Source organism: Haemaphysalis longicornis, unplaced genomic scaffold (genome assembly GCF_048455015.1).
Source record: "Haemaphysalis longicornis isolate Haplotype H1 unplaced genomic scaffold, Haemaphysalis longicornis Haplotype H1 scaffold_1, whole genome shotgun sequence".
Taxonomy (NCBI): Eukaryota; Metazoa; Arthropoda; class Arachnida; order Ixodida; family Ixodidae; genus Haemaphysalis; species Haemaphysalis longicornis.
The window spans coordinates 361042266-361062456 of record NW_027526203.1 but is presented as its reverse complement, the minus strand read 5'-3'; the positions used below and the strand labels follow the sequence as shown (position 1 = coordinate 361062456).

The following is a 20191-nucleotide window of genomic DNA, read 5'->3' as shown; positions in this document are numbered from 1 at the left end:
CAGCCAATAGAGAGTTTTAGGTAACCGTTTTCGACGGTCCGCTCCCGTATCGGCGGCAGGCTCAGCGCAACCGTAGCCAATGACGTTCGCGGCCAAGCGCACCACGCATGCGCAATGGGGCTCCTGCTTGCTATCGGAGCGGAGCGGACCGTGAAAAAACGGTCAGCTGAAACTCGCTAATAACTGGAAAATCGCCAGAGGATGCGGAGATGCGCTAAGTAACTTCACCGCGTCTGCGTTTAGCGCAGCTATTCAACGCTGCCTTCAGTAATCGTTAAATGACCATGCACAAAGTAACTCACACTTATGAACAGTGTCGAAGTGACCCTTTATATATAAAAAATGCATTTCACGACAAACAAGTGGTGAGAAGCATCGCAGGTGTCTTGTGTTATCAAAGTGGCGTTTAACTAGGACGGGGCAAAGACGAACGACACTTCCGTTCGGACCGGGCCTAGCAATGCGCCGCAAGAGGCGCTGCCTGTAGCCAACCCCTTCCGGTGGCCGAGGGGCGGACAATCTGAAATTTTCTTCGGCAAGCTGTAGAAGTTGGACGCTTGGCCTGCTCAGGATCGGACAATTGCACCGCAAGAACTCGGTACGTCGTCTTCTTTTTGTAGACATTGCTCATCTTTGCGTCGTAAGAATGTAATCATAACGGACCGAACATCTCTTTCTCTTTGTTTGAGGTAAGTTTAGTCCATCCGTTAAGTGGTCATAAGAACTACGAGCACGAGCGCAGCGCTTTTGGTAACGTAAATCAAGCTACCTCTGGAATGAAAAAAAAAAAAAAAAGCGAGTCTAATCTGGCCTAAAAACGCCGCAAATTTGTAGTTGAAATTAAAAAAAATGTTTTATAGAATTCCTTGCGATTGGGCAAGTTAATTGGTTCGTTCTGATTTGTAAGGCCAGCGTGAACGATACAACGAAGTACCGGACGCAACGCACGTTTTTAAGATGAAATAAGTCTCCCCTTTTTAAATGGATATCATTGCAGTTATTACAGCGCCTAAAGGCCGAATGACTTTGGCAGCGAGGGCACGAGATACGAGCAAATTTTGTCGTTAAGAGAGTTGAGTTTTAAGCAATGAATTTGCGCTTTCTTTACGAGGTTCACTTGGTGAGTGTCCGGCTAACGTCTACTTTCATAACCCAAAAATATGAACATGCAATTCTTGTTTTCGACCACAATTGACCAATTGGAGGGTTCTCACAGGACGGCCGCCGTTTGAAACCAAGATTTGAAAAAAAAAAAAAAAGAAAACCTTACCAGTGCGCTGCGTTAAACATGAGGCTCCGGGCGCTCGGAAAACACGGCTCCCTTGCATGCCGTTTTGCCCTCAGATCTGATAAGAGGCACCTTTCCCTTCCGTAACTTTGCTTCGTTTTCGTTCCAGTAGAAAATTTCATCCGTATCCCATGTCCTGATTTCAGACGATTCAAAAGACTTGCATTTAAATTGCGCTTAACATAGCCTACCCACTTAAACGTAATTTTGGGGCCACTGAAAGAGTACACTCAGTTGTGCCGCAATTAACTGCTGTAGTGAGTAGGATAGGCTGTTTTCGCTAGCTTACACTAGAACGGTTATTAGTGAACCAGGTCGTTGACTCTTATTTGCCTCGTAAGCTCAGCTTGCGTGCAACGCATAAGTGCTTTTCAAGCGGTTCAGCGCGAACACAATCATTCGTGCTCGATTTTAACGTCCTCCATGATGTATACCATTAAAGGCATTACAACAGGATGGGCCTATATCGGGGGCCCATGAGGACACTATGCGGAGGATTACCCTGGCCCCCGCTTCGGCCAAATGTATAGGATGTGAACACTGTGGGTACAGGCGGGGACTTAATATTCCGGACCACTCGAGCTCGTGGCAAAAGCCACCGATGCGCATTCTGGAGGCCTGGCGCCTGTTGTCGAGACCGGCGCGGCGCGTATGCGCGTCCTTTTACTCGCAGGCACACTGATTTTCTCGCTTCCTGCAGTGGTGTTGCGATGGTCACTGAAGCACCGCAGAGCGACGCCTTCGTAGCATTTCTTTCATCCCGGTGGGACATTTGCGGTTTATGTGGCGATTGCGCCGGCTTTGGCGCAAGAGCTAATAATTGTTTACGTGGAATGTTTTGTTTCGTATTTTTCCGTTTTGTGCTTTATCGTGTATACACGCTGAGACTATCGGCTTGATGATTGATTGATTGTAGGGTTTAACGCGCCGACGCAACGCAGGCGATGAGGCGCGCCGTAGTGGAGGGCTCCGGATTAATTTTGACCACCTGGGGATCTTTATCGTGCGCCGAAATCTCGTACACACGGGCGTTTTTGCTTTTCGCCTCCATCAGAAAAGCAGCCGCCGCGGCCGGGAATCGAACCCGCGACCTCGTGCTCAGCAGCGCAACGCCTTAGCCACTGGGCCACCGCGGCGGGTGAGACTATCGGCTTGCGGACGTCGTCGTCGAATGAAGTGTGTGTGAAGTACAATTACAGGGTGCCGTGCTATCGACAACGAAATGCCAGCGAGATGAATCGCGAACCTTTATTAATTCTGATTATTTTGTATACTACTCGACCACTGAACCTGTCTTTAATCTCGCTTTCCGCTGCCGATAAAGTAGGCAATTTTCAAGTTTATTAAACATTTAGGCTTTCTTTCTTTGTCTACTTCCTTAGTTAAAAATGATTCCAGGAAATACTCATTTAGTTGCCTGTTCGCTCTGTACGTCGCCATTCGTCAGAATGGCACCTCGGGTTCCAGTCACAGAACACCTTAAGATTATTCGCTACTTCTAGAAGGCATTCCTCAAAGGGAAATTTGCGGGCTTACTAATTGGTCGAGGGATGCTGTTCGCCGAGCAAGTCATGCCTACAAGAATTAAGAAGGCCGGCTTGCAGATGGCCAGCGAAGCGGAAGGACAAGGTCCAAAATAGAAGGGAAGGACAAGCTGCAGTGGTTGAATACCCGCTCCTTAGTGCCAAATGCATTCGGGAGGCCCTAAGCGAATAATCTTCCGGGAAAAGTGGCAAATAATCTGACGGCGTTCTTGGATGGGAACCCGAGGTGCCGTTTTGACAAATTCCGACGTAATAAGAGAACAGAAAATCTGTGGGAGTATCTCTTTGGATCAATTTTAAGGAATTATAGAACAAAAAAAAAAACGAGAACTTCTTTTAAAAACCGTACAAAATACCTACTTTAGCGGCACCGGAAAGCGTGCTAAAAGATAATTTAAATGGCCTAGCACCATAGAAAATAAAGACGATGAATAAAGGCTCGCGATTCATCTCGGGCATGTCGTCGTCGATAGCACGGCACCCTGCGATTGCGCTTCATGCACGCTTCATTCGGTGGCGCCGTTCAGAAGCCGCTACTATCATCGTGCATAAACGACAAAAACAAAACAAAATACCAAACAAACAATTTCGTGTAAGCATTTATGAGCATGAGAGGCGCATATGCGCCAAAGACGTCGCAATGGTCACATTAGGCCGCAAATGTAATCGTGATGAAGGGAATACTACAAAGGCGTCGCTCTTCGGTGCTTCAGTGACCACGGCGGCACCGCTGCACGAAGCGAGAAAATCAGCGTGCCTGCGAGTAAAAATGGACGCGCATGCGCGCCGCGCTGGTATCGACAAGAAGCGCCAGGCCTCCAGAGTGCGCACCGGTGGCTTTTGCCACGCGATCGCGTGGTCCCGAATATTATATCCCCGCCTGTACGTCAAGCTTATTTAAGGCGTCGCCAAAATGTTCCAGCAGTATCAGTTGCGAGGCGCTCCACAGTTCACGCTTACAGAGCGTTACATTGCCTTGCTTTGAAGGCCGTTACAGCTAAGAAATATACTTTCTACGACACATTAAAACCTGTAAAGCGTCTTATCTAAGATGCTAAGGTGCCGCTGAGACCTATGTAGAGAAGTTATACTCTCCCGTGCCTTGCCTTTGATAAATAAGCCCTATGTGATTCTCTGAAAGGAATTGGGCCAATGTTAGCGGTCCAGAATAAAAAATAAATAAATAAATAAACTCCATAAGAGAAGGGTGTCTATACGCCTCTTTATTTCAAATAAACAGAGCCCAATAGCCTCCTTTCTGGACTGTTAGGAGCATGCGCAGACAATTTCTAAGGTCACCCACCCTCTTGGCACTATTGAATGCGCACGCATGAAACAGTTCAAAATGGCGGCGTTCGAGGGGTTTTGATTGCAAATGCGTATAGGAAAGGCAAATTTTAGGAACATAGTTGCTGTGGGTGCATTGTAAGCAAGTTATTTTCACTTTTCTTTGTTCGTGCGATTGGCCTGTAGTAATATGATCTGAATTCAAGCTTTCCAGCTCAATGCTGATAGTTTTTGGTGGGAAATGCGCACATTTCACAAGCCTGAAACTAGAAAATAACTCGGGCGAGACAGTGGCGTGTAGACGTCCTGCACGTAAAAGGTAATAAGAACTGCTGTGACGTAGTTGTCTGTGTTGTAACGAGGTGTTCGGTGCAATTTCAACGCAGGTACTTAACGCCACCAAGGAAGATGGAGGTGACCGACCTCATCGGCGAGACAGGCCTCTACCAGAACGTGCTGCTGGCGCTTTCCATGTACCGAGGCATCATGCTGGCCATCAACAACTTGTGCGCCTCGTTCCTCTTCCCAGCTGTGGACCACTGGTGCGCACGGACGCCGGAATTCGAGCACTGGAGCACCGAGATATGGAAAGAGTTCGCCATTCCGCACCTGCCTTCTTCCAATTCCGACTACGACCCGTGCTATCACTACGTCATCTATCCTGGCGGGGTCTTTGGTCAGAATTCGGTGGTTCCCTGCGACGACTGGGAATACGATCACTCAGAGTTTTGGCCTTCTGGGACGGAAACGGTGAGCTCTGCGTTTCTATCGACACGGCGCACCCACTTCTGACACAACTTTGGTCTCCCAGAATGCTGGCCCGTCCTGCTTGGGATAAGTCCGAAAAGATTAATGGAGGCAAACCAGGTGCACTTCGCTGGACTCGATGTCTTAGCTGCCTCGATCTTTTTTGCTCGTGGTTTGTTGATTGGCTTGTGGGGGGAAAACTTCGACAGTACTCTGCATTGGACGGCGACGCACGCGAGGGAATTGGCGATTTTCACCGCATTAGCAACATGCGAATAACTGAAACATCAGTTGCAAGTAGTGCGCAGCAGAATGCGCAGGAGAGCGAACGCGACGACAGCGCATCATCTTCGCGAAGACAACAGCTACGCACCAGCCGAACCAGCTGGTCATCTAGCAAACTCGGGCACTGTAGGGCGCCGATCGATTAACCTACAGGCGGGCTTCACCAGCGGCACTTGGGGAAAAGTACGCCCAGGCACACGACCAAGCTGGGTTGTATCACGGGGTGTCAAAAACCAGAAAGCGATTGATGCGACGACCACAGAAAGTGCACCAGCGCATGCTGGTGCACTTCGGCCGTGCGCTTCGCGGTTCGTATTTGAATTGTCCATGACTGTACGTACAGCCGGCCGAAAAAGTCTGCGAGATCTGGAGTGCGTGGTGGAGCGTCTCAAAACTGCATTGCTGCGCCATCTGCGCAACATAATGCCGGATCGAGGCTCGCGGAACTTGAGCGCTAGGCGCCCTTTGCGCATGCCTGTCCCTTTTTTATTATCATGTATCCCTGGTCACTTGTTTCCTCGTGACGGGCTTTTGAAATTCGCACAACCGCTGTGGCGCCGCGGGGGCAGAAAAAAGACGCGTCGAGAAAATTCCTTATTGTGGGAAAGTCAACTTTTTGGTGCATGCTCTCTTGCTCTCAATCTGATCTAGATATTCTGGCTAAAAAAATCATGCTAAAATTGGCCAATAGGACGAGAAATATGGCAACAAGGTAGACTCAAATCCCTCCAGACCACTTCTACCAGCTTTTTCATAACTGAAGGGAACCTGGTAACTCTTGCATGCATGGCAAATATCCCAGTTCGTACGCAAAGTGTTTCGTGTGATGACGAGAAGGTGCACCGCTTGTAAATGGAGGAAAACACGCTTGAGATTAGTTGAAAATAATTAGAAAAACAGTGCCCTTTCCTTTTGTGGAAATAATGACTGAGCTGTGCACAGTCCAAGTAGTGCACGAAGCACACACTTTGTTTGATTTTGCGATTGAGCTTACTACCTGGATAATTAGCGTAATAACACTCGGATGGACTAGTTTTATTCTAGCGGGCAGACATGGGGCTGTCTATTTTCCTCCTAATGAAACCTATGTATTGACAGAAGGTGATTACGCAATGTTGGCCCCGTTAACTGCGCAATTATATAAAACGTGAAGGAAACTCAGAACGCTATAAGTCGTCTTAATGCTTAATCGTCCCTATGAATTAAATTGAAAAGAAAACAAAAAAAAAATTTGTCCTAATGTTCCAGTCATTCTTGCAGTCAAATGGGATATAATTTTGGGGAGGTTGTTTTGATAAAACTGTGCGTCTGCCTGTCACTTGATTGAACGACCTGCCACCTGCCTTAAAAAATGGGTGGTTTATCTGTTCGCTTCGCTACAAATAAGCTGCTGTCTTGGCTCATACGCGCCCACATTGTGCTGCGCAAATGAAACATAAGGCCTACTTGAGGCAAAATATGATGTAACCGAGAGTACCAGCGTTGTTTTATTATAAGTGAAATTGAATTTGTTTTTACGATAGCAAAGAAAAAAACACCTTCAAAGCGGCGACGGAAAGGTGAAGTAAATGCACACTGCTTGTGCTGTTCCAAACAGAACGAAAAACATGATAAAGGCCCACGTAGCCAGAACAGATGGCGCACGAGCAGTGCGAACGCTGGAAATTGAATTGAACAAACCTCCATTGCATTTATCACTAGAGGAGCGAGAGGAGAGGAAGATAGTGAGTGGTGGGAGGGGGCAGAGGAGGTATGTGGTTGGGGCGGCAAAAGACTCTCGCCTTTTGGCGCCAAGTTCAGCAAGCAGATACACGAGCAGATACTCGGCCATATTTTTTATTTGGATGACTGTGTGGCATGTGGATTTCTCCATCCATTGGATGTGGACAACGTGGGATTTTTCGCTTCGTGAGAAAAGGCCTACAAAGGATAAAACCAGCCACCGTACCGCAGCTTCTTTGCAGTATTCTAACTTCACCGCAATATGACTATGCTTGCAGTGATGCACGCTTTACAGTCAACATGTTCGCTATGGCATTGCCGCCCTTTATGTCGTTACGGCGAAAGCCTTGAGTGCTTCATCAAACGCAAAAAGTTACCGTTCTCGTCGTTGTCGTCCAGCATGAATGGTACAAAAAATGCCGCCACTGTAAAGAGAAAATAAAGTGCATTGATGGTCATACGAAATTCGAGCTCAGTTCTCCTGAGCAGGACGACATGCGTTGCAACTGCGCCAACTCGGGATCCTGCCAGAGGGAGAACCAGAAATCACCCGGTGCGTGCCGCATGACAGGTGAACGTGATGGCGCGTGTGTAGAACAAGTGTGCGCAGAGGTGAGCGCTGTCGGTACGCTGCCGTGTGAATTCCTGCGAGTTTGTCTGTCCTGTCAGTGATTCGCGCCAAAAACGAAGAAACAAAATCTGAGACGCAAACATAATGCAGCAGTAATGTATTCGATAGTCGCTGGCTTTCTCCTTCAAATCACGTAAGCATATTTAAGCGCACGAGGAATTTTTAAAGGCCACGAGTCCTTAGAGGGTAATGAAGCGGCAGATACCGCAGCCCGAAGCCACTCACACCGGGCTTCAACCCTCATAGGCACTCGCCACTCTGGCGACAACCACCCATCCATCCCCAAGCTTCCTGGGGATAAAATAAATATATTAATAATTCCCGTCATACGCACAACGTTTTATTTTTGTGGCTCGGGTGTGACACCAGGTGCGTTGTGTTACAGTGGAACCTGGTGTGCGGCAACGCCTGGAAGAACGCGATGCCCCAGAGCGCCTACATGATCGGAATGACGTTCGGGTTCGTCGTCATGGGACGCCTTTCAGATATGTAAGAACCACGCATTTATTGCTGCGAATGTCTGTCTAACCTCCCCCCTCCAGTTTTCATTCCGGTAAAGCCTCTTCACTCGGCTCCGCTCCGGTGTTCCTTTTCGCCACCGCCGACCCCTTTTTCGCCACTGTTATTTGAAGGTGTCTTGCGCGTTTAAGCACGCGCACATAAGCGGTTGCGGGTTTATGCGTGCACGTGCGGGGAGTGGAGGGAGGAGGTGCGGGGAAGGGGGGGGGGGGGGTTCATGCCCTCACTGATGACATGCTCATTGTGCTGGCGGGAGGCTTACACGTGGACGTCAAACAGCCGAATGCGACCTGTCTGGAGTCTTCACTGGTCGAGTGGATTTGGTTGTGTGTTACACACAGTAGGGTGCCTTTGACACGGGAGGCAAAAAGACAGCCCCATATTTGTTTGCCAGAATAAAGCTCGAGTTCTTCCAAGGTTCATTTAGCTTAATGGCTAGGAAGTATGCTCCGTTGCAAATTCCGTGGTTTGTGTCATGTACTCCGTCGACTGCGTCCAGGTTCGCATTTTCACGAAATGGAATGACCCTAATTTTTCCAAGAATTACTATTTTAAAGACGACAGCTCTTAAACACTAAGGCATCATTGACACAGCCGTTTTTCACCCCGTCACATTACCGTCTTCTGTCATGGCGACGGTTTCTCAAGCGATTTCTCGCCAAAAACGCTGCGACGCGACGGGAAGCCAAGCTCTACGTTTCCGTTCCGTCAACGCGACCGGACCACGCCCCGCAGTAAACCAGCCAATCAGAAAACTTAAATTTGTATGGCTAAATTTATCGAAAAGTGAGCACACGTAAAAATCCAAGCCAAATATTTATTTTTTCATTACAGCAATTATAGTCACCGTGTATCGTATATATCACGACGTTTTCTTTACTTTTCACATTAAGCACGCCCAATTCTAGGCTAAACTGATCACTAGGCAAACGACCCTGTACTCTGGCGGAGAGCTTCAGTAGAAACGCTGCTCCGTTGCGTCGCCGTGGCGGTTTTTTGACGTGACGGTGCCGTGACGGAGAAGGTGACGGCTGTGTGAAAGAGGCCGTAGTCGGCTAAAGCCCACGTCGCGTCAGCACGTAGCTCTCGGACCTGCGAAGTCATCACGTTAGCCGAGGCAGGCTGCTGTGCTTGGCAGCAGATACAAAGTTAATCATTGTTGTTCTTTCGATGACCAAAGATGGTGCAGGTATGCAGTTGGCGTCAACATGTCTCCAAATAGGAAAGGCCGAGTGCTCCTGTTTGGTAACTTTGTGCCCGTCGTTGCAAAACGGGAAACACGCCAACTCTGCACTCAGACCTTGTCCTGTGGTCGCCCTTTAAGCTCCATAACATGTAGTGCAATTAAATATTGCCGCGAACCATACATTCTGTTTGTATACTTGTTCTGTTTTTACCATCCGGCGGCGCACGGATGTGTTATCAGCGCTTCAAGCAAAGTGCATGTATCATTTCCTTTATTATGAATGCCGCACGGGCTATCTTGTTTTGATCGGGAGAGTTTCGCCCTAACGTCGCTAGCCTAGAATAATCTTCTTTGATCTTCAGTGTTCTTGTTGTAATTCGACGTTTCGAGAAACAATCGTGCCGAAAGACAAATACTCCCAGGGCAGCCACCATGATATTCAATTCGCCAACGCTGATTTGCTCACGTCACTTTGTTGACTGCTGCTTCGCCGCCTCTGTATAATTTCAGTTGTTAGGGGAGCACAAGTGCGCTCCAATAAACTTTTTTCCCCCTCAAAACAACTGCGTCATCTTTGGCTTCGTTGCAATATGATACTATTACAAACTGCTCAACTTGTCTTTCTGTAAATTTCCTCTCTCATTGTTTTTTTATATTCTTGTTCCACTTCTTTTTCTCTATTGTAGACTATTAGTTCGCATGTTCTAGTCATTGGGAAGCATGCGTTTTATTATTTCCAGGTTTGGCCGACGGCCTGTGCTCTTGGGTGGCCTGGTGAGCTACGTGCTCCTCGAGTACGCCATGGCTTTCGTCCAGCCCTTTGGCCTCTTCTGCCTGCTGCGCTTCTTCAACGCCGTCGCCGTGGCTGCCGCCAACAACAGCCTCACGATGTGTAAGGGCCGCTTCTGTGAGAGATTAGCAGTGGATACCTGAGATTCCAATTGTCCTACACGAAGCAGGCTGGATGTGTTTCTAGAATGCGGACATAAATATCTACCTGGCCGGAGAAGGCGGACGCAAAGACGCTCTAAAATATTTCTGTTTAGATTCTATTTCAAGTGAAACAGTGCGATAGCGGTACACCACAAAACATGATGTACAAAACTGCCATTAGTCTAATACTTAGCGCGCATTCTGTTAACGACTGCCTCGTTCTGTTGTCCAAGTATTTCAGTGAGGAATAGGACACTTCGGAAGTACGCACTACGCGAGTTTTGTCACCCTACACCGGCCACCCGTGGTCGGATCATCGGCCCGCGTAAGCCGTTGTTCGGACTTGCAGACGTGGAGTCTATTGGGCCTGCCTACCGTGGCCGATCGATGATCGCGTACGGCATATTCTGGGGCATCGGCATCATCGTGCTGGCCGGTTTGTCTGCCATGGTACCTGGTTGGCAGTATCAGCTGCTCGTCTACGCTACCATGTACGTGCTGCCCCTGCTGCTTTGGAGGTGAGCTGACAACACTCGAACTGAGTTCTCAGTGGACCTCCTTTTCCGAACTGTTCGCGGCTGTTCAGTGCTGTACCGTTTAGAGTTGCCCTAAAATCTTCTGACCATCATTTTATTCTGTTTCTCGCCCCGTTTAGTTTTTAAAACCACTGCTGTTTCTTGCAGCGTGGTACATAATCGGTTATATAATCAGGGTAAAGTCTGGAACCTGCACAAAATTTTCTCAAGCTTCAAAAGGCATTGAAACCATTCTACTCGCGTAATTCTCCAGTTTTAGTCTTTGTTAATAACAATCAACATTTGTACGTTATAAAGCGTTTGGACGGACATTCTTCGTTACAGGCAAGGTAAAGACGGACAAGTCTATGCGGTACTACATTCTACTTATTAAGCGGGGTGGGTGTTATTTGTGCAGATAGCTTCACAAAGTGAATAAGGGCTGAAAACTGTGCATAATGTGTCCATTACGAACTTTTCTTTGCCGGTTGCGACTTCAAAAAAAAAAAAAGAAAAAAACGCAATCAGCATTCCGGCTACAGGTTTACTTCCGTTCAGCGCTTTGTTTCAAAACCCGCGATACCCAAACTGGCTTGTCTTGACCAATCGCAATTTTTTGTAGCCAGAGAGAGGCACCAAAGGGAACACGTTAAGTCGTTTTAAGAAATGCCGGGGGGAGAGCAGACGCCAAACGATATCGAACGCTGGTTGCATAGTCAACAAACACTCGTGGCGACCATTAGTTCTGTTTTCGAACACACAGAAACTACTAGCAGCTACTTTTTTTTTCCTTTCTGCGAGATAAACTTTATGTACCAAGGCAACAAGAAAGTATAACCATAGTTCAAAAACTGCATTAAAAACTTCAGCCCCATCCTCTAGACATTTATTATGCTCGATATATACCCTCCCGGCAGCGGCAGGCACACACGTTTCTTATGAATCCCGCTTATATGCCGCTATGTTATACGCTCAGAAAGAACAATTCATTCATACCAAGGAGAACCTCGTTGCTGTTGTGTTGCCGAAATGCTGGCTGATTTTATTGCAAAGCATTTATGGCGTGCTTCTTAGGCGAAAGCACCAAAACATGCACCCGCACACGCCATGGCGACCTCACTTATTCATAGTAAGCCTATAGTATTCAGACTACCGACGTAACAGCCATATCGTGAGCTATGGACATAAAAAAAAAAAAAACCACGTGTCACGCAGTTCGGTTGGCTGAGACGGGAAATGACGTCATTTTTAAAGATATTACGAAAGGTGCGGCAACAATCTGAACCCGGCATAAGCAGCAAAAATACGTCTAAGGACACCCCAGTACTTAAGGGTTCTGAACGGAAAGCCTAAGGTCCACTGGAACTCCTGAGACTCTTTGCTTTCGCCCCTTGTTCTCGAATGGCTTCGTTTTCTTGCCGCTCGACACGGTTTGCTTCGCGATCCGCTTCCGCCTTGCGCTTTCGAATGCTTCGATCTGTTTTGTATATGTTGCGCAGCTTACGCGAATTCCTACCGCTATGTATCTGGATAATTGACGAGGATAGGCTGTTCCGATGCTTGTCTGTTCGCTAGCCTGCGGCATTCTTCCGCTGCCTTTATCTGCGGCGTGCTGGTGTGGACGGCCATCTTTCGCTACTGCCGAGTTTAGGCGCCTGCTATGGAACCCCTGGCGCTATAGAACGCTTCAGACATTTGGTCTAGAAGAGGTTTTGCTGTTAGACACCGGCGTCAATGCGTCCTTTCAGCTCAACGGAACGTTCAGATTACAAAAAAAAAAAAAAAAAAGAACGCGTAAGGGTACCCGAAGTCAAAGCTCGCCATGGGAGAAAGGCCTTGGGAGTTTTTTCTACCCGCCGTAACGCAGTAAAAAGTTAGCCTTGGGTCGGTAAAGCCGGGTCTACACAGTCAATAAATGAAGAGCAGTTCATTGTTCTTCTTGTTGGTTTCCTTCGCTAGCTCTGCTTTTCGTATAAATCTGGCGTCAGGTTCATTGTGGAGTCTCCCAAGTGGCTATTGACAGCGGGAAAGTACAGAGAAGCTGAAGAGGCCATCAAGAAGATCGCCTGGATCAACGGGCTTCCGAGCTTCGATGAGGAAAGCTTCGCGAAGCTCAAGGAGCAATACAAAGAGGTAATGTTTTGCGAGCTGATTAGCCCCAGCATTCAGTGACACCTTCGTACAAAGCAAAGACTAGACTGATTGCAGAGGAGGCGGGTCTAGTACTAATAACTTCGCGCTATCGTTAGTAACTGAGAAAGAACGAAGGTATTGTCGTAGCGATCACTTGATCGAAATTGTAATTAGTGGAAGGGGTCACAAAATCTAGAATTTAAATATTGCACTTTTGTTGCTGTTTTTGTTCTGACTTCATTCAGATTCGACTTTTTTGTTCAGGTGGTGCAGGTCCCGTTCCGACGTTATTGTGAAAGCGTGAGCCACATGTGGGCGGCTGACTAGATGCGCTTTAGCGATGAGGGTGAACATCATGAGGAAGAAAAGTAGTACGGACATTTTAGTTCTGCCTTGAGAGTGGCGCGAAAGGGTTAATGGGTCCGTCCAGCGGCATGGGTCCTCTTGCATCACTTCAGAGTCAAGGACCACCATCAGATCCCCACTCGCATGGTTTAGTGTGAAAGCACAGTCAACTCGGTTCGCCAGAAATCCGACACTTCTCGCACACACACACAAAATGGCGGCTGGCTTAAGGGACAAAATACAGTTCAATTTATGGGGACTCACCTGAAAACATTCCTATGTGACTTACTAATTCATGATCTATTGTCTTAAACCGCATCCTGTACCGATACGAAAAGTTCTACAAATTCATAGAGTTGTTGCCTACCGCCTAGTTTGCCTTTTTTAGAAATGTCGCTTCTTTACTGGAATAAAAAATACGCAAGAAACGCATTTCGGTTTCACCAGTTCTCGCTAGATGGCGCTAGCGGTCAAGCAAAGAAGAGTTTTTATTTCAGCACAGAAGTGACATATCTCTAAAATAGGTAAACTGGGTCGTTGTGAACACTGATATTCATCTGTAAAGCTTTCCGTATTGGTGCACGATGGTTTTTAGATCCGTGGGTCATGAAGTAGTAAGTCCTGTAGGAACGTTAACGGGTGAGTCCCCCTTACGTTGAAAAAGTTGGACAAGTTAGGGCCTGCGTAGGATTCGTATGGGCAACCTGCGGAAGGTGATCGGACTAGCACGCGTCCTCAAGAGCACCACAGATAGGCGAGTCTAGTTGAATAAATGTGGACCTGGCCAGTGCGCTGTGACGTTTGAAGAACTGTTTCGAAGACGTGTACTCAGGCATGCATGCATGAGTAATGTGAGCCCACCCAGTACTAAGTTGGCATTTGGCGATTACCAAAGTACGTCCTTCAAAATGTCTTTTTTTTTTTTTTTTTTTTTTTGCGATGCGAATGCGCGTATGTGCTTGCTCGTGGGGACGGAAAGACGAAAAATCAAAGATGGTCATAATAATGAGCGAACATGTGCACTTTCTGCAATGGGCGGTCATGCTCTCGCAATCACTACGTCATGAAAAGTACTTGGGGGTCGGGTTAATTTTTTTGCTCTAGTTAATAGCGTTAGCACACTTGCTCAGTTAGACTCCGGGATTGTGTTAATTCTGAGTTTTTTTTTTTTTTTTTTTGCTCAGCTTCGCGTATGACATCACGACCCGCTAAACCAATCCGTCTAGGCTACTTTTTTAGAAAAAAATTGACTGCGTTTTTAAATTAAAAGGACACTGCCAGGATAGCTTGTGTACTTGTGTAATGCCTTAAATCTGCCTAATGGTAATTGTACGTTAAGAAATGTTCCACCTAGTGGCAATCACTGGGGCAAGCCTTGCCTGTATATACTTCGTCTTCCGGTTCTCTATTATGAAAGGCACATAGTGCTCGTAGTTACTGGTAACACACAAAAAAGCTGGAATAAAAAGTTGCGCCGAATCCCCCCGCGCCCACCCAGCCCCCAAGAAAGAAAAACAATGGCTTTCTTTCTGCCCAAAGGATACGACGTATTGAAATGTGTGCACCTTGGCTTTTCAGCAACAGAGAACCGAAGCAGCGAACAACGGCTCCGGTATCTTGGCGCTCTGCAGGTCCAAGACAATGATCATATTCACTCTGACCAACATTGTCTTCCAGTGAGTATGCTATATAATGGCTGGTTCTCGCAAATAGGTTGGTACTTGGTAAGCTGTTGCCGAACGTGACTAACACGACGTGCCATACGTCCTTGAATTTGTTGTGTAAAGCTGGTGGTTGAGCAGTGGAAGTGGGTTTGACTCCACTCACGACAGCCCTGTGTCGGGATGTCACCTCGTTCGAGATCCCCAGGAGGTCGCATTTAATCGGAAGGCCTCCGCTACAGCACGCTTCGCAGCCAAGTTGTAGCGCCGGCGTGTGAAACCCCCCAAAATTAGAAATTTTTCAGGACCTGGCTTCAGCTTACACCTTCGCTTTACATAGCTGCTTATGAGAGTACAAAACTGCCCATCCGGGACATTTTGGCTAAATTGGTGCGTTTTGCGTTTATTTGAACCCTCTGCAACCTTACTGTTAAAAATATACGGTTTTCTTTACTCAGTGAATGGGCTTAATCTTGAGCAATTACCTATTTAAAGAAAATGTAACGACATACTATAGTTGCTGTCTGCGAAATTTAATTCTTTTCAGTTCAGTTGGTTAGCAAAGTCTGTTTTAAAGCTTGGTTAAATCTACGACGGACACCTGACTACTACTGTGCTTAAAAGCGGCCACCCTGTATGCGTTTTCGCGCCGGCCAAAGCATTTGTGCCTCCGCCCAGTGGCCACATATGCGGTGGAAAAAAAAAAAAAAGCTGAGGCGTTGCATTCGCATGAACAGGCTTATTGAATATGCTTCGCGCGGGCTTTCTCTGTGTGAATTTCTGCTCATGGGCAAATTACATATGGTGCACGAGAATGCGATGCTGGCGGAATTATTGCACGGAACCGTGATATATGGCCTGGTATTATTGTATCAAAGAATGAACCAAATGCGGCAGTATGCGTCCACGTATAAGGGGTGTACATAGCTATATTTGCGAAGTTATTTATATCATGTAGGGATGGAATGACGTATGTGTAGTTTCCTAGTGTCTTATAAAGCTAACTTGTTCCAAGATTTTAAGGCCAAATTTTCTAGCGACATCGCACCAACTGCGTGTTATGTCGTGGGTGGTACCGGTATATTTTTCATGGCTGAAAGTTGGTCCTTATGGTCTTCACCTGTTCGTAGCTGTCTGTCTCTGACCATTTTTCCGCAGTACGGCATGCTGGTAGGGTGAGCACTTAGCATTAAAACAGACCATGGAATTTAATTACTAAAGGGACTCTGAATAAAAGATAGGTTGATATCTTTTTTTCGCTGAAGACTTGCTGTCCGCTCAGATTTCTCATCAACTTTACTGATTTGGCTTGATGTTAACGCTATTTTTAGCAACAAACTGTTTCTTGTTTCGCGTCAAAATGTAAAGTTTTCGCGGCGTTTCCACGGAGCTGTGCGCGCATACATTGCCAATCAATTCCATCATGCTACGGCGCGGAAAATTCCGGAAATGCAGGATAATAGGGCGTTTCACGAATCACCCGGTGTTTCACATGCTTATTGAAGTCACATGAGGCTATGTTTCGAATCTGTGGGCTCGACTGGGTGCAAAAAAGGCGCAAAAATAGACCCGTTTCTATAGCCCAAGGTGCGGTGGTAGGAGCTACCGCGGTATGAGAACAGGTGCCACTCAGGAAGCATTGTGAGTTGAGATGCTATGTAAACTCTCTTGCCTCCTCCACTGTGCGACTTCTACGGGCACTGGGAGCCCTTCTACACCTGCTTCATAAGGCATGGCCAAACGGTCTTAAGAGCCCGGTGTCTGGCCGCTAAATTAACGCCGCGGAGCCACGCTCTGGTCATCCTCAACTATCATTGATCCGCATGGAAGCACGCACGTACTCACCCGTGCTATCCCGCTTGCATAATTGTTAATTGCGCGTAGCGAAGGCCGCCACGCGCCGATAGATAACCATTCAATCGCCAAAAACGAGCACGTCGAATATGGTGCAGTAACCGCACGCGCTCGGGTTTTTCCTGTAACCAGAAATAAGACATTCCTCCAAACGCCTGTGTAGTGCACCATCACGTTTTATTAGATCGACAGAGTAAAGTAAAGAAATGCAAATACTGCAAGGGGCACACAAGCCTCCGAGGCAAGATGCGCGGTTTGAAAAGACCGCAATAATGTCTTCAAAACAAACAAACAAAACTCCAATGGCTCTGAAATAATGAAAAAAACAAAACAAAAAAAAAACTGGCGAGATCCAAGTAGAAAGTCATACACAAAAGCATTAAAAAAAGAGCACCTCACGGAGTTCGCATAACGTCGGTCGTGTGCAAAGTTTCCCTGGTCGTCTGGGCAGCCTGGCAAGGTTACCTCTATTTTTTTTTTCGTTTATGGGGCGGAATCTTGTAGACTTTGAGCTAAGCTCCCGCCACTCCGAACAGCACTTGGCTGCTTATAGATGACATGGTCATGGTCGCAGGCTACGAGGTCGTAGAAGCATGCACATGACGCCGAACAATGGTTTGACGGTGCGCGCTAGGCGTTCTCGAATGCAAGCGCGAGACGTTAGTTCGACGACTGCACAGAGCAACGACATCCGGGCCTGTCTTGAGAAGCACGTTCCTTTAGGAAGCGATAGAAAGGCTCCTTGCGCCCCGTGCGGCGGTTGGGCCCATCGCCTTTTCACTGAGGTGTGTCGTCGCGCATGTCAAGAAGAACCGGGAGGACGATCTCTTGGGAAGTCTGCGGAACGATGCCGCGCAGTCCGATCTTATGTTTTCGCAACACGCTGCTCATGATATTCCGGTTAGAGAACGGAGACATGGCGCTGGTGATGCGATGATACGGGATGTTGCATGGTATCGGCAATTGAAAGAATGTCTTCTTTTTCTTTACATTTCTTTTAACGTAGAAGCATTAGCCTACCTCGGCTGATTTCCCGACAACTCGTTCCCTGGGCGAAGCCTCACTGCGAACTTCCCGTACCTTCCTGTTTATAACTTGTTTGCGCAAAGGCTAATGCTCAGTAGAGGAGGATAGATAGAAACTTTATCAGTCGAGACGATGCAGGTATGAGGTGGTACGTTAGGCCTAACATCAAGTTTGGGAGTCTAAGGTCGTCGATCAGTACTCGCAGCCCGGCATACACTGAGTATTACGTTTCTTGGCACGTCCTAATGCTCAACTGGTTAGGCTTTAACTTCATTCGAGGTTAGGCCTCCAAGGACGTTAATGCCTAACCTCCAATAACATTGGAGGTTAGGCCTTAACGTCACAGTAAGGTCTAACGTCGTCAACTTCTAACCACCTGAAAATACCTCGGGCCATCTCCACTAACGTGAAACCTGGGGATGGACAAAGCATGCAGTGTATAAGTGTATTCAGATTGTTAGTCTCGTCTTGCCACACAATGCACGCTGATTGGGCAGTGGAGAAGCGCCGGTGGGAGGAGCAATCATGCGCTTGATGAGACGGTAGCGCCCTTTCTTGCGTTGAACCGGATTTCAGCCATTTGCATGCCCCACCTGCCCCAGTTTGGGGCAGTGGCCGAGGTCAACGCGAGCGCAGAGCAATGTCCGCGTCTCGTCCTGGGGGATCGTCCTCGGTAATCAACGAGGCCCCGGTACCAAATAAGTGCTTCTTCTTGCCTCGACCGACCACCAGACCCGATCAGGCCTAGCGTCGAGAGCCGGTGGACCCGCCGCGGTGCACCGGCTCTCCACTTCACCCCTACAAGTATGCTGCAAGCACCGCGGTTGACATCGTTAGGCCTAGTCTCCGGGGCATACCTGGCATGCAGTGCCTGGAATATATTGGGCACTGTGCCTGGCAGTTGCTTCCGTTATTCTAGCGAAGTGGTACATACCACAGAGTAGCACGTAGCCGCAGTCCAACGCTTTGTAAGCATAAATGTATGGTGCTTCAGCGCGATATTATGTGATTAGTGTAGTCAAACCACCTACCACTTTTACCGCTAAGTGAATTACAGCAGAAGGCACCTGCGTAGGTTTTGTTCACTATGTTTCATTCAAATGCTCGAAAGTTCTTAATGGAGAGAGAGAGAGAGAGAGAGAGAGAGAGAGAGAGAGAGAGAGAGAGAGAGAGAGAGAGAGAGAGAGAGAGAGAGAGAGAGAGAGAGAGAGAGAGAGAGAGAGAGAGAGAGACGCCGCTTGGCATTGCGTGTGTTCTCGTTTATGTGCGTCCGAAAACAAGACATATCCGTTTTATGGGTGCTCACGCACCTGTGACGAATCTGGAACAGATCGTATTTTTTTGTATATTGGGTAAAAAGAAGCTGTCAATGCTTTACGCAGGCGCGTCTCTTTAGTGTGTACTGGCTGGGTCATACGATGCGACAGGTGGGTATTGCTGGTACCGTAAGTTATTTTGCTTTGTGTATCGTTGCTTTGTGCTCTGTGACGCGGCGATAAAACCCCGTATTTTGGGGCTTTTGCTCCTTCCCGCAAAAATTCACGTGAATCGTATCACAAAAAAAAAAAATCTGGTTGGGGGTGCTTTGTGCGCTCGGCAACTTTGATTTACACGTGAGCGATTAAACAAATAAAATTTTCAATTAAAAAAAGTATAGTAGCCTCACAAAAATTCAAACTCGAATAATTCACTTTCGGTTAATTCAAGCAAAATGCAATATTTTAGTTGGCCCGCTATGTTTCCAATGTACTTTAAAGCCGCCTAATTCAGACTGCTCTATTGCGTAATTTTGCTGAATTCATACTTTTTTGCTTGTTCTTGCGGGAAAATATCTGTTCCATTTGCAGCTTCTAGCTGCACATTTGCATCCTTATGTAACTAACAGTCCCAAATAAAGCCAATTACTTGCATGCACATGTCATAGCTACACCGCGAGGGCCAACAACCGCGTGTGGATTGAGGGAGGCAAAGAAAAAAAAATTCCCCCGCACCTCCCCGAAGGGAATCGTGCAGAAATGCGAATGCATTGGTGCACCGATGAGTGTGTTGCGAGTAATGGCGTAATTAATGACGAGAGTGTGAACGTAATCATTTATTCATCAGCACCTGTTTGTGTTATCGTTGTACCTGACGGCCACAATCACTGCCTTGTGATCGCTAAAGTGCACGGTCAAAGGGTCTTTGAGAAGCATACGCGCGTCAGTTTCGCGTAAAGACCAGATCAATGCAACTCCCGTGAATGGTAGTGGGGCACGTGTCGAAGCCGGCAGAGAGACAATGCATAGAGTGCCTGGTCTGCATGTACTCGACCAGCCACTCGCCACTCTTCTTGCGCACGTCAACGTTGAAGTCGCGAACCAAGACTATGGGGTCAGAGGGTTTGGAGCGCACGCGCACCCTTTCCATAGCCGCGTCCAGCTGCGCGGCAATGGCGTCTCGAGCGAGGTTGGGCGCGAGGTACACGGTCACCACAGACTCCGTCTCCGGTGTAGGCAAGGGTGTACAAGTCCTTGTA

The 20191-nt window shown here is 47.5% G+C and overlaps 1 protein-coding gene across 2 annotated transcripts in view; it reads left to right on the top strand.

Annotated features, from left to right (window-relative positions):
• The first annotated feature begins 441 nt into the window (after positions 1-441).
• LOC144154987 (solute carrier family 22 member 6-B-like) overlaps positions 442-20191 on the top strand; it is a 33318-nt gene continuing 13568 nt past the window's right edge. The window contains exons 1-7 of one of the 2 annotated variants that reach the window (XM_077686151.1): positions 442-598; positions 4506-4869; positions 7890-7993; positions 9950-10101; positions 10492-10660; positions 12646-12790; positions 14714-14811. In XM_077686151.1, the coding sequence (XP_077542277.1) occupies positions 4528-4869; positions 7890-7993; positions 9950-10101; positions 10492-10660; positions 12646-12790; positions 14714-14811 (1010 nt within the window). In that variant the 5' untranslated portion in view covers positions 442-598; positions 4506-4527. Of the gene's footprint in view, positions 690-4505; positions 4870-7889; positions 7994-9949; positions 10102-10491; positions 10661-12645; positions 12791-14713; positions 14812-20191 lie in introns of both variants that reach the window. The other variant, XM_077686152.1, reaches the window with a different exon arrangement.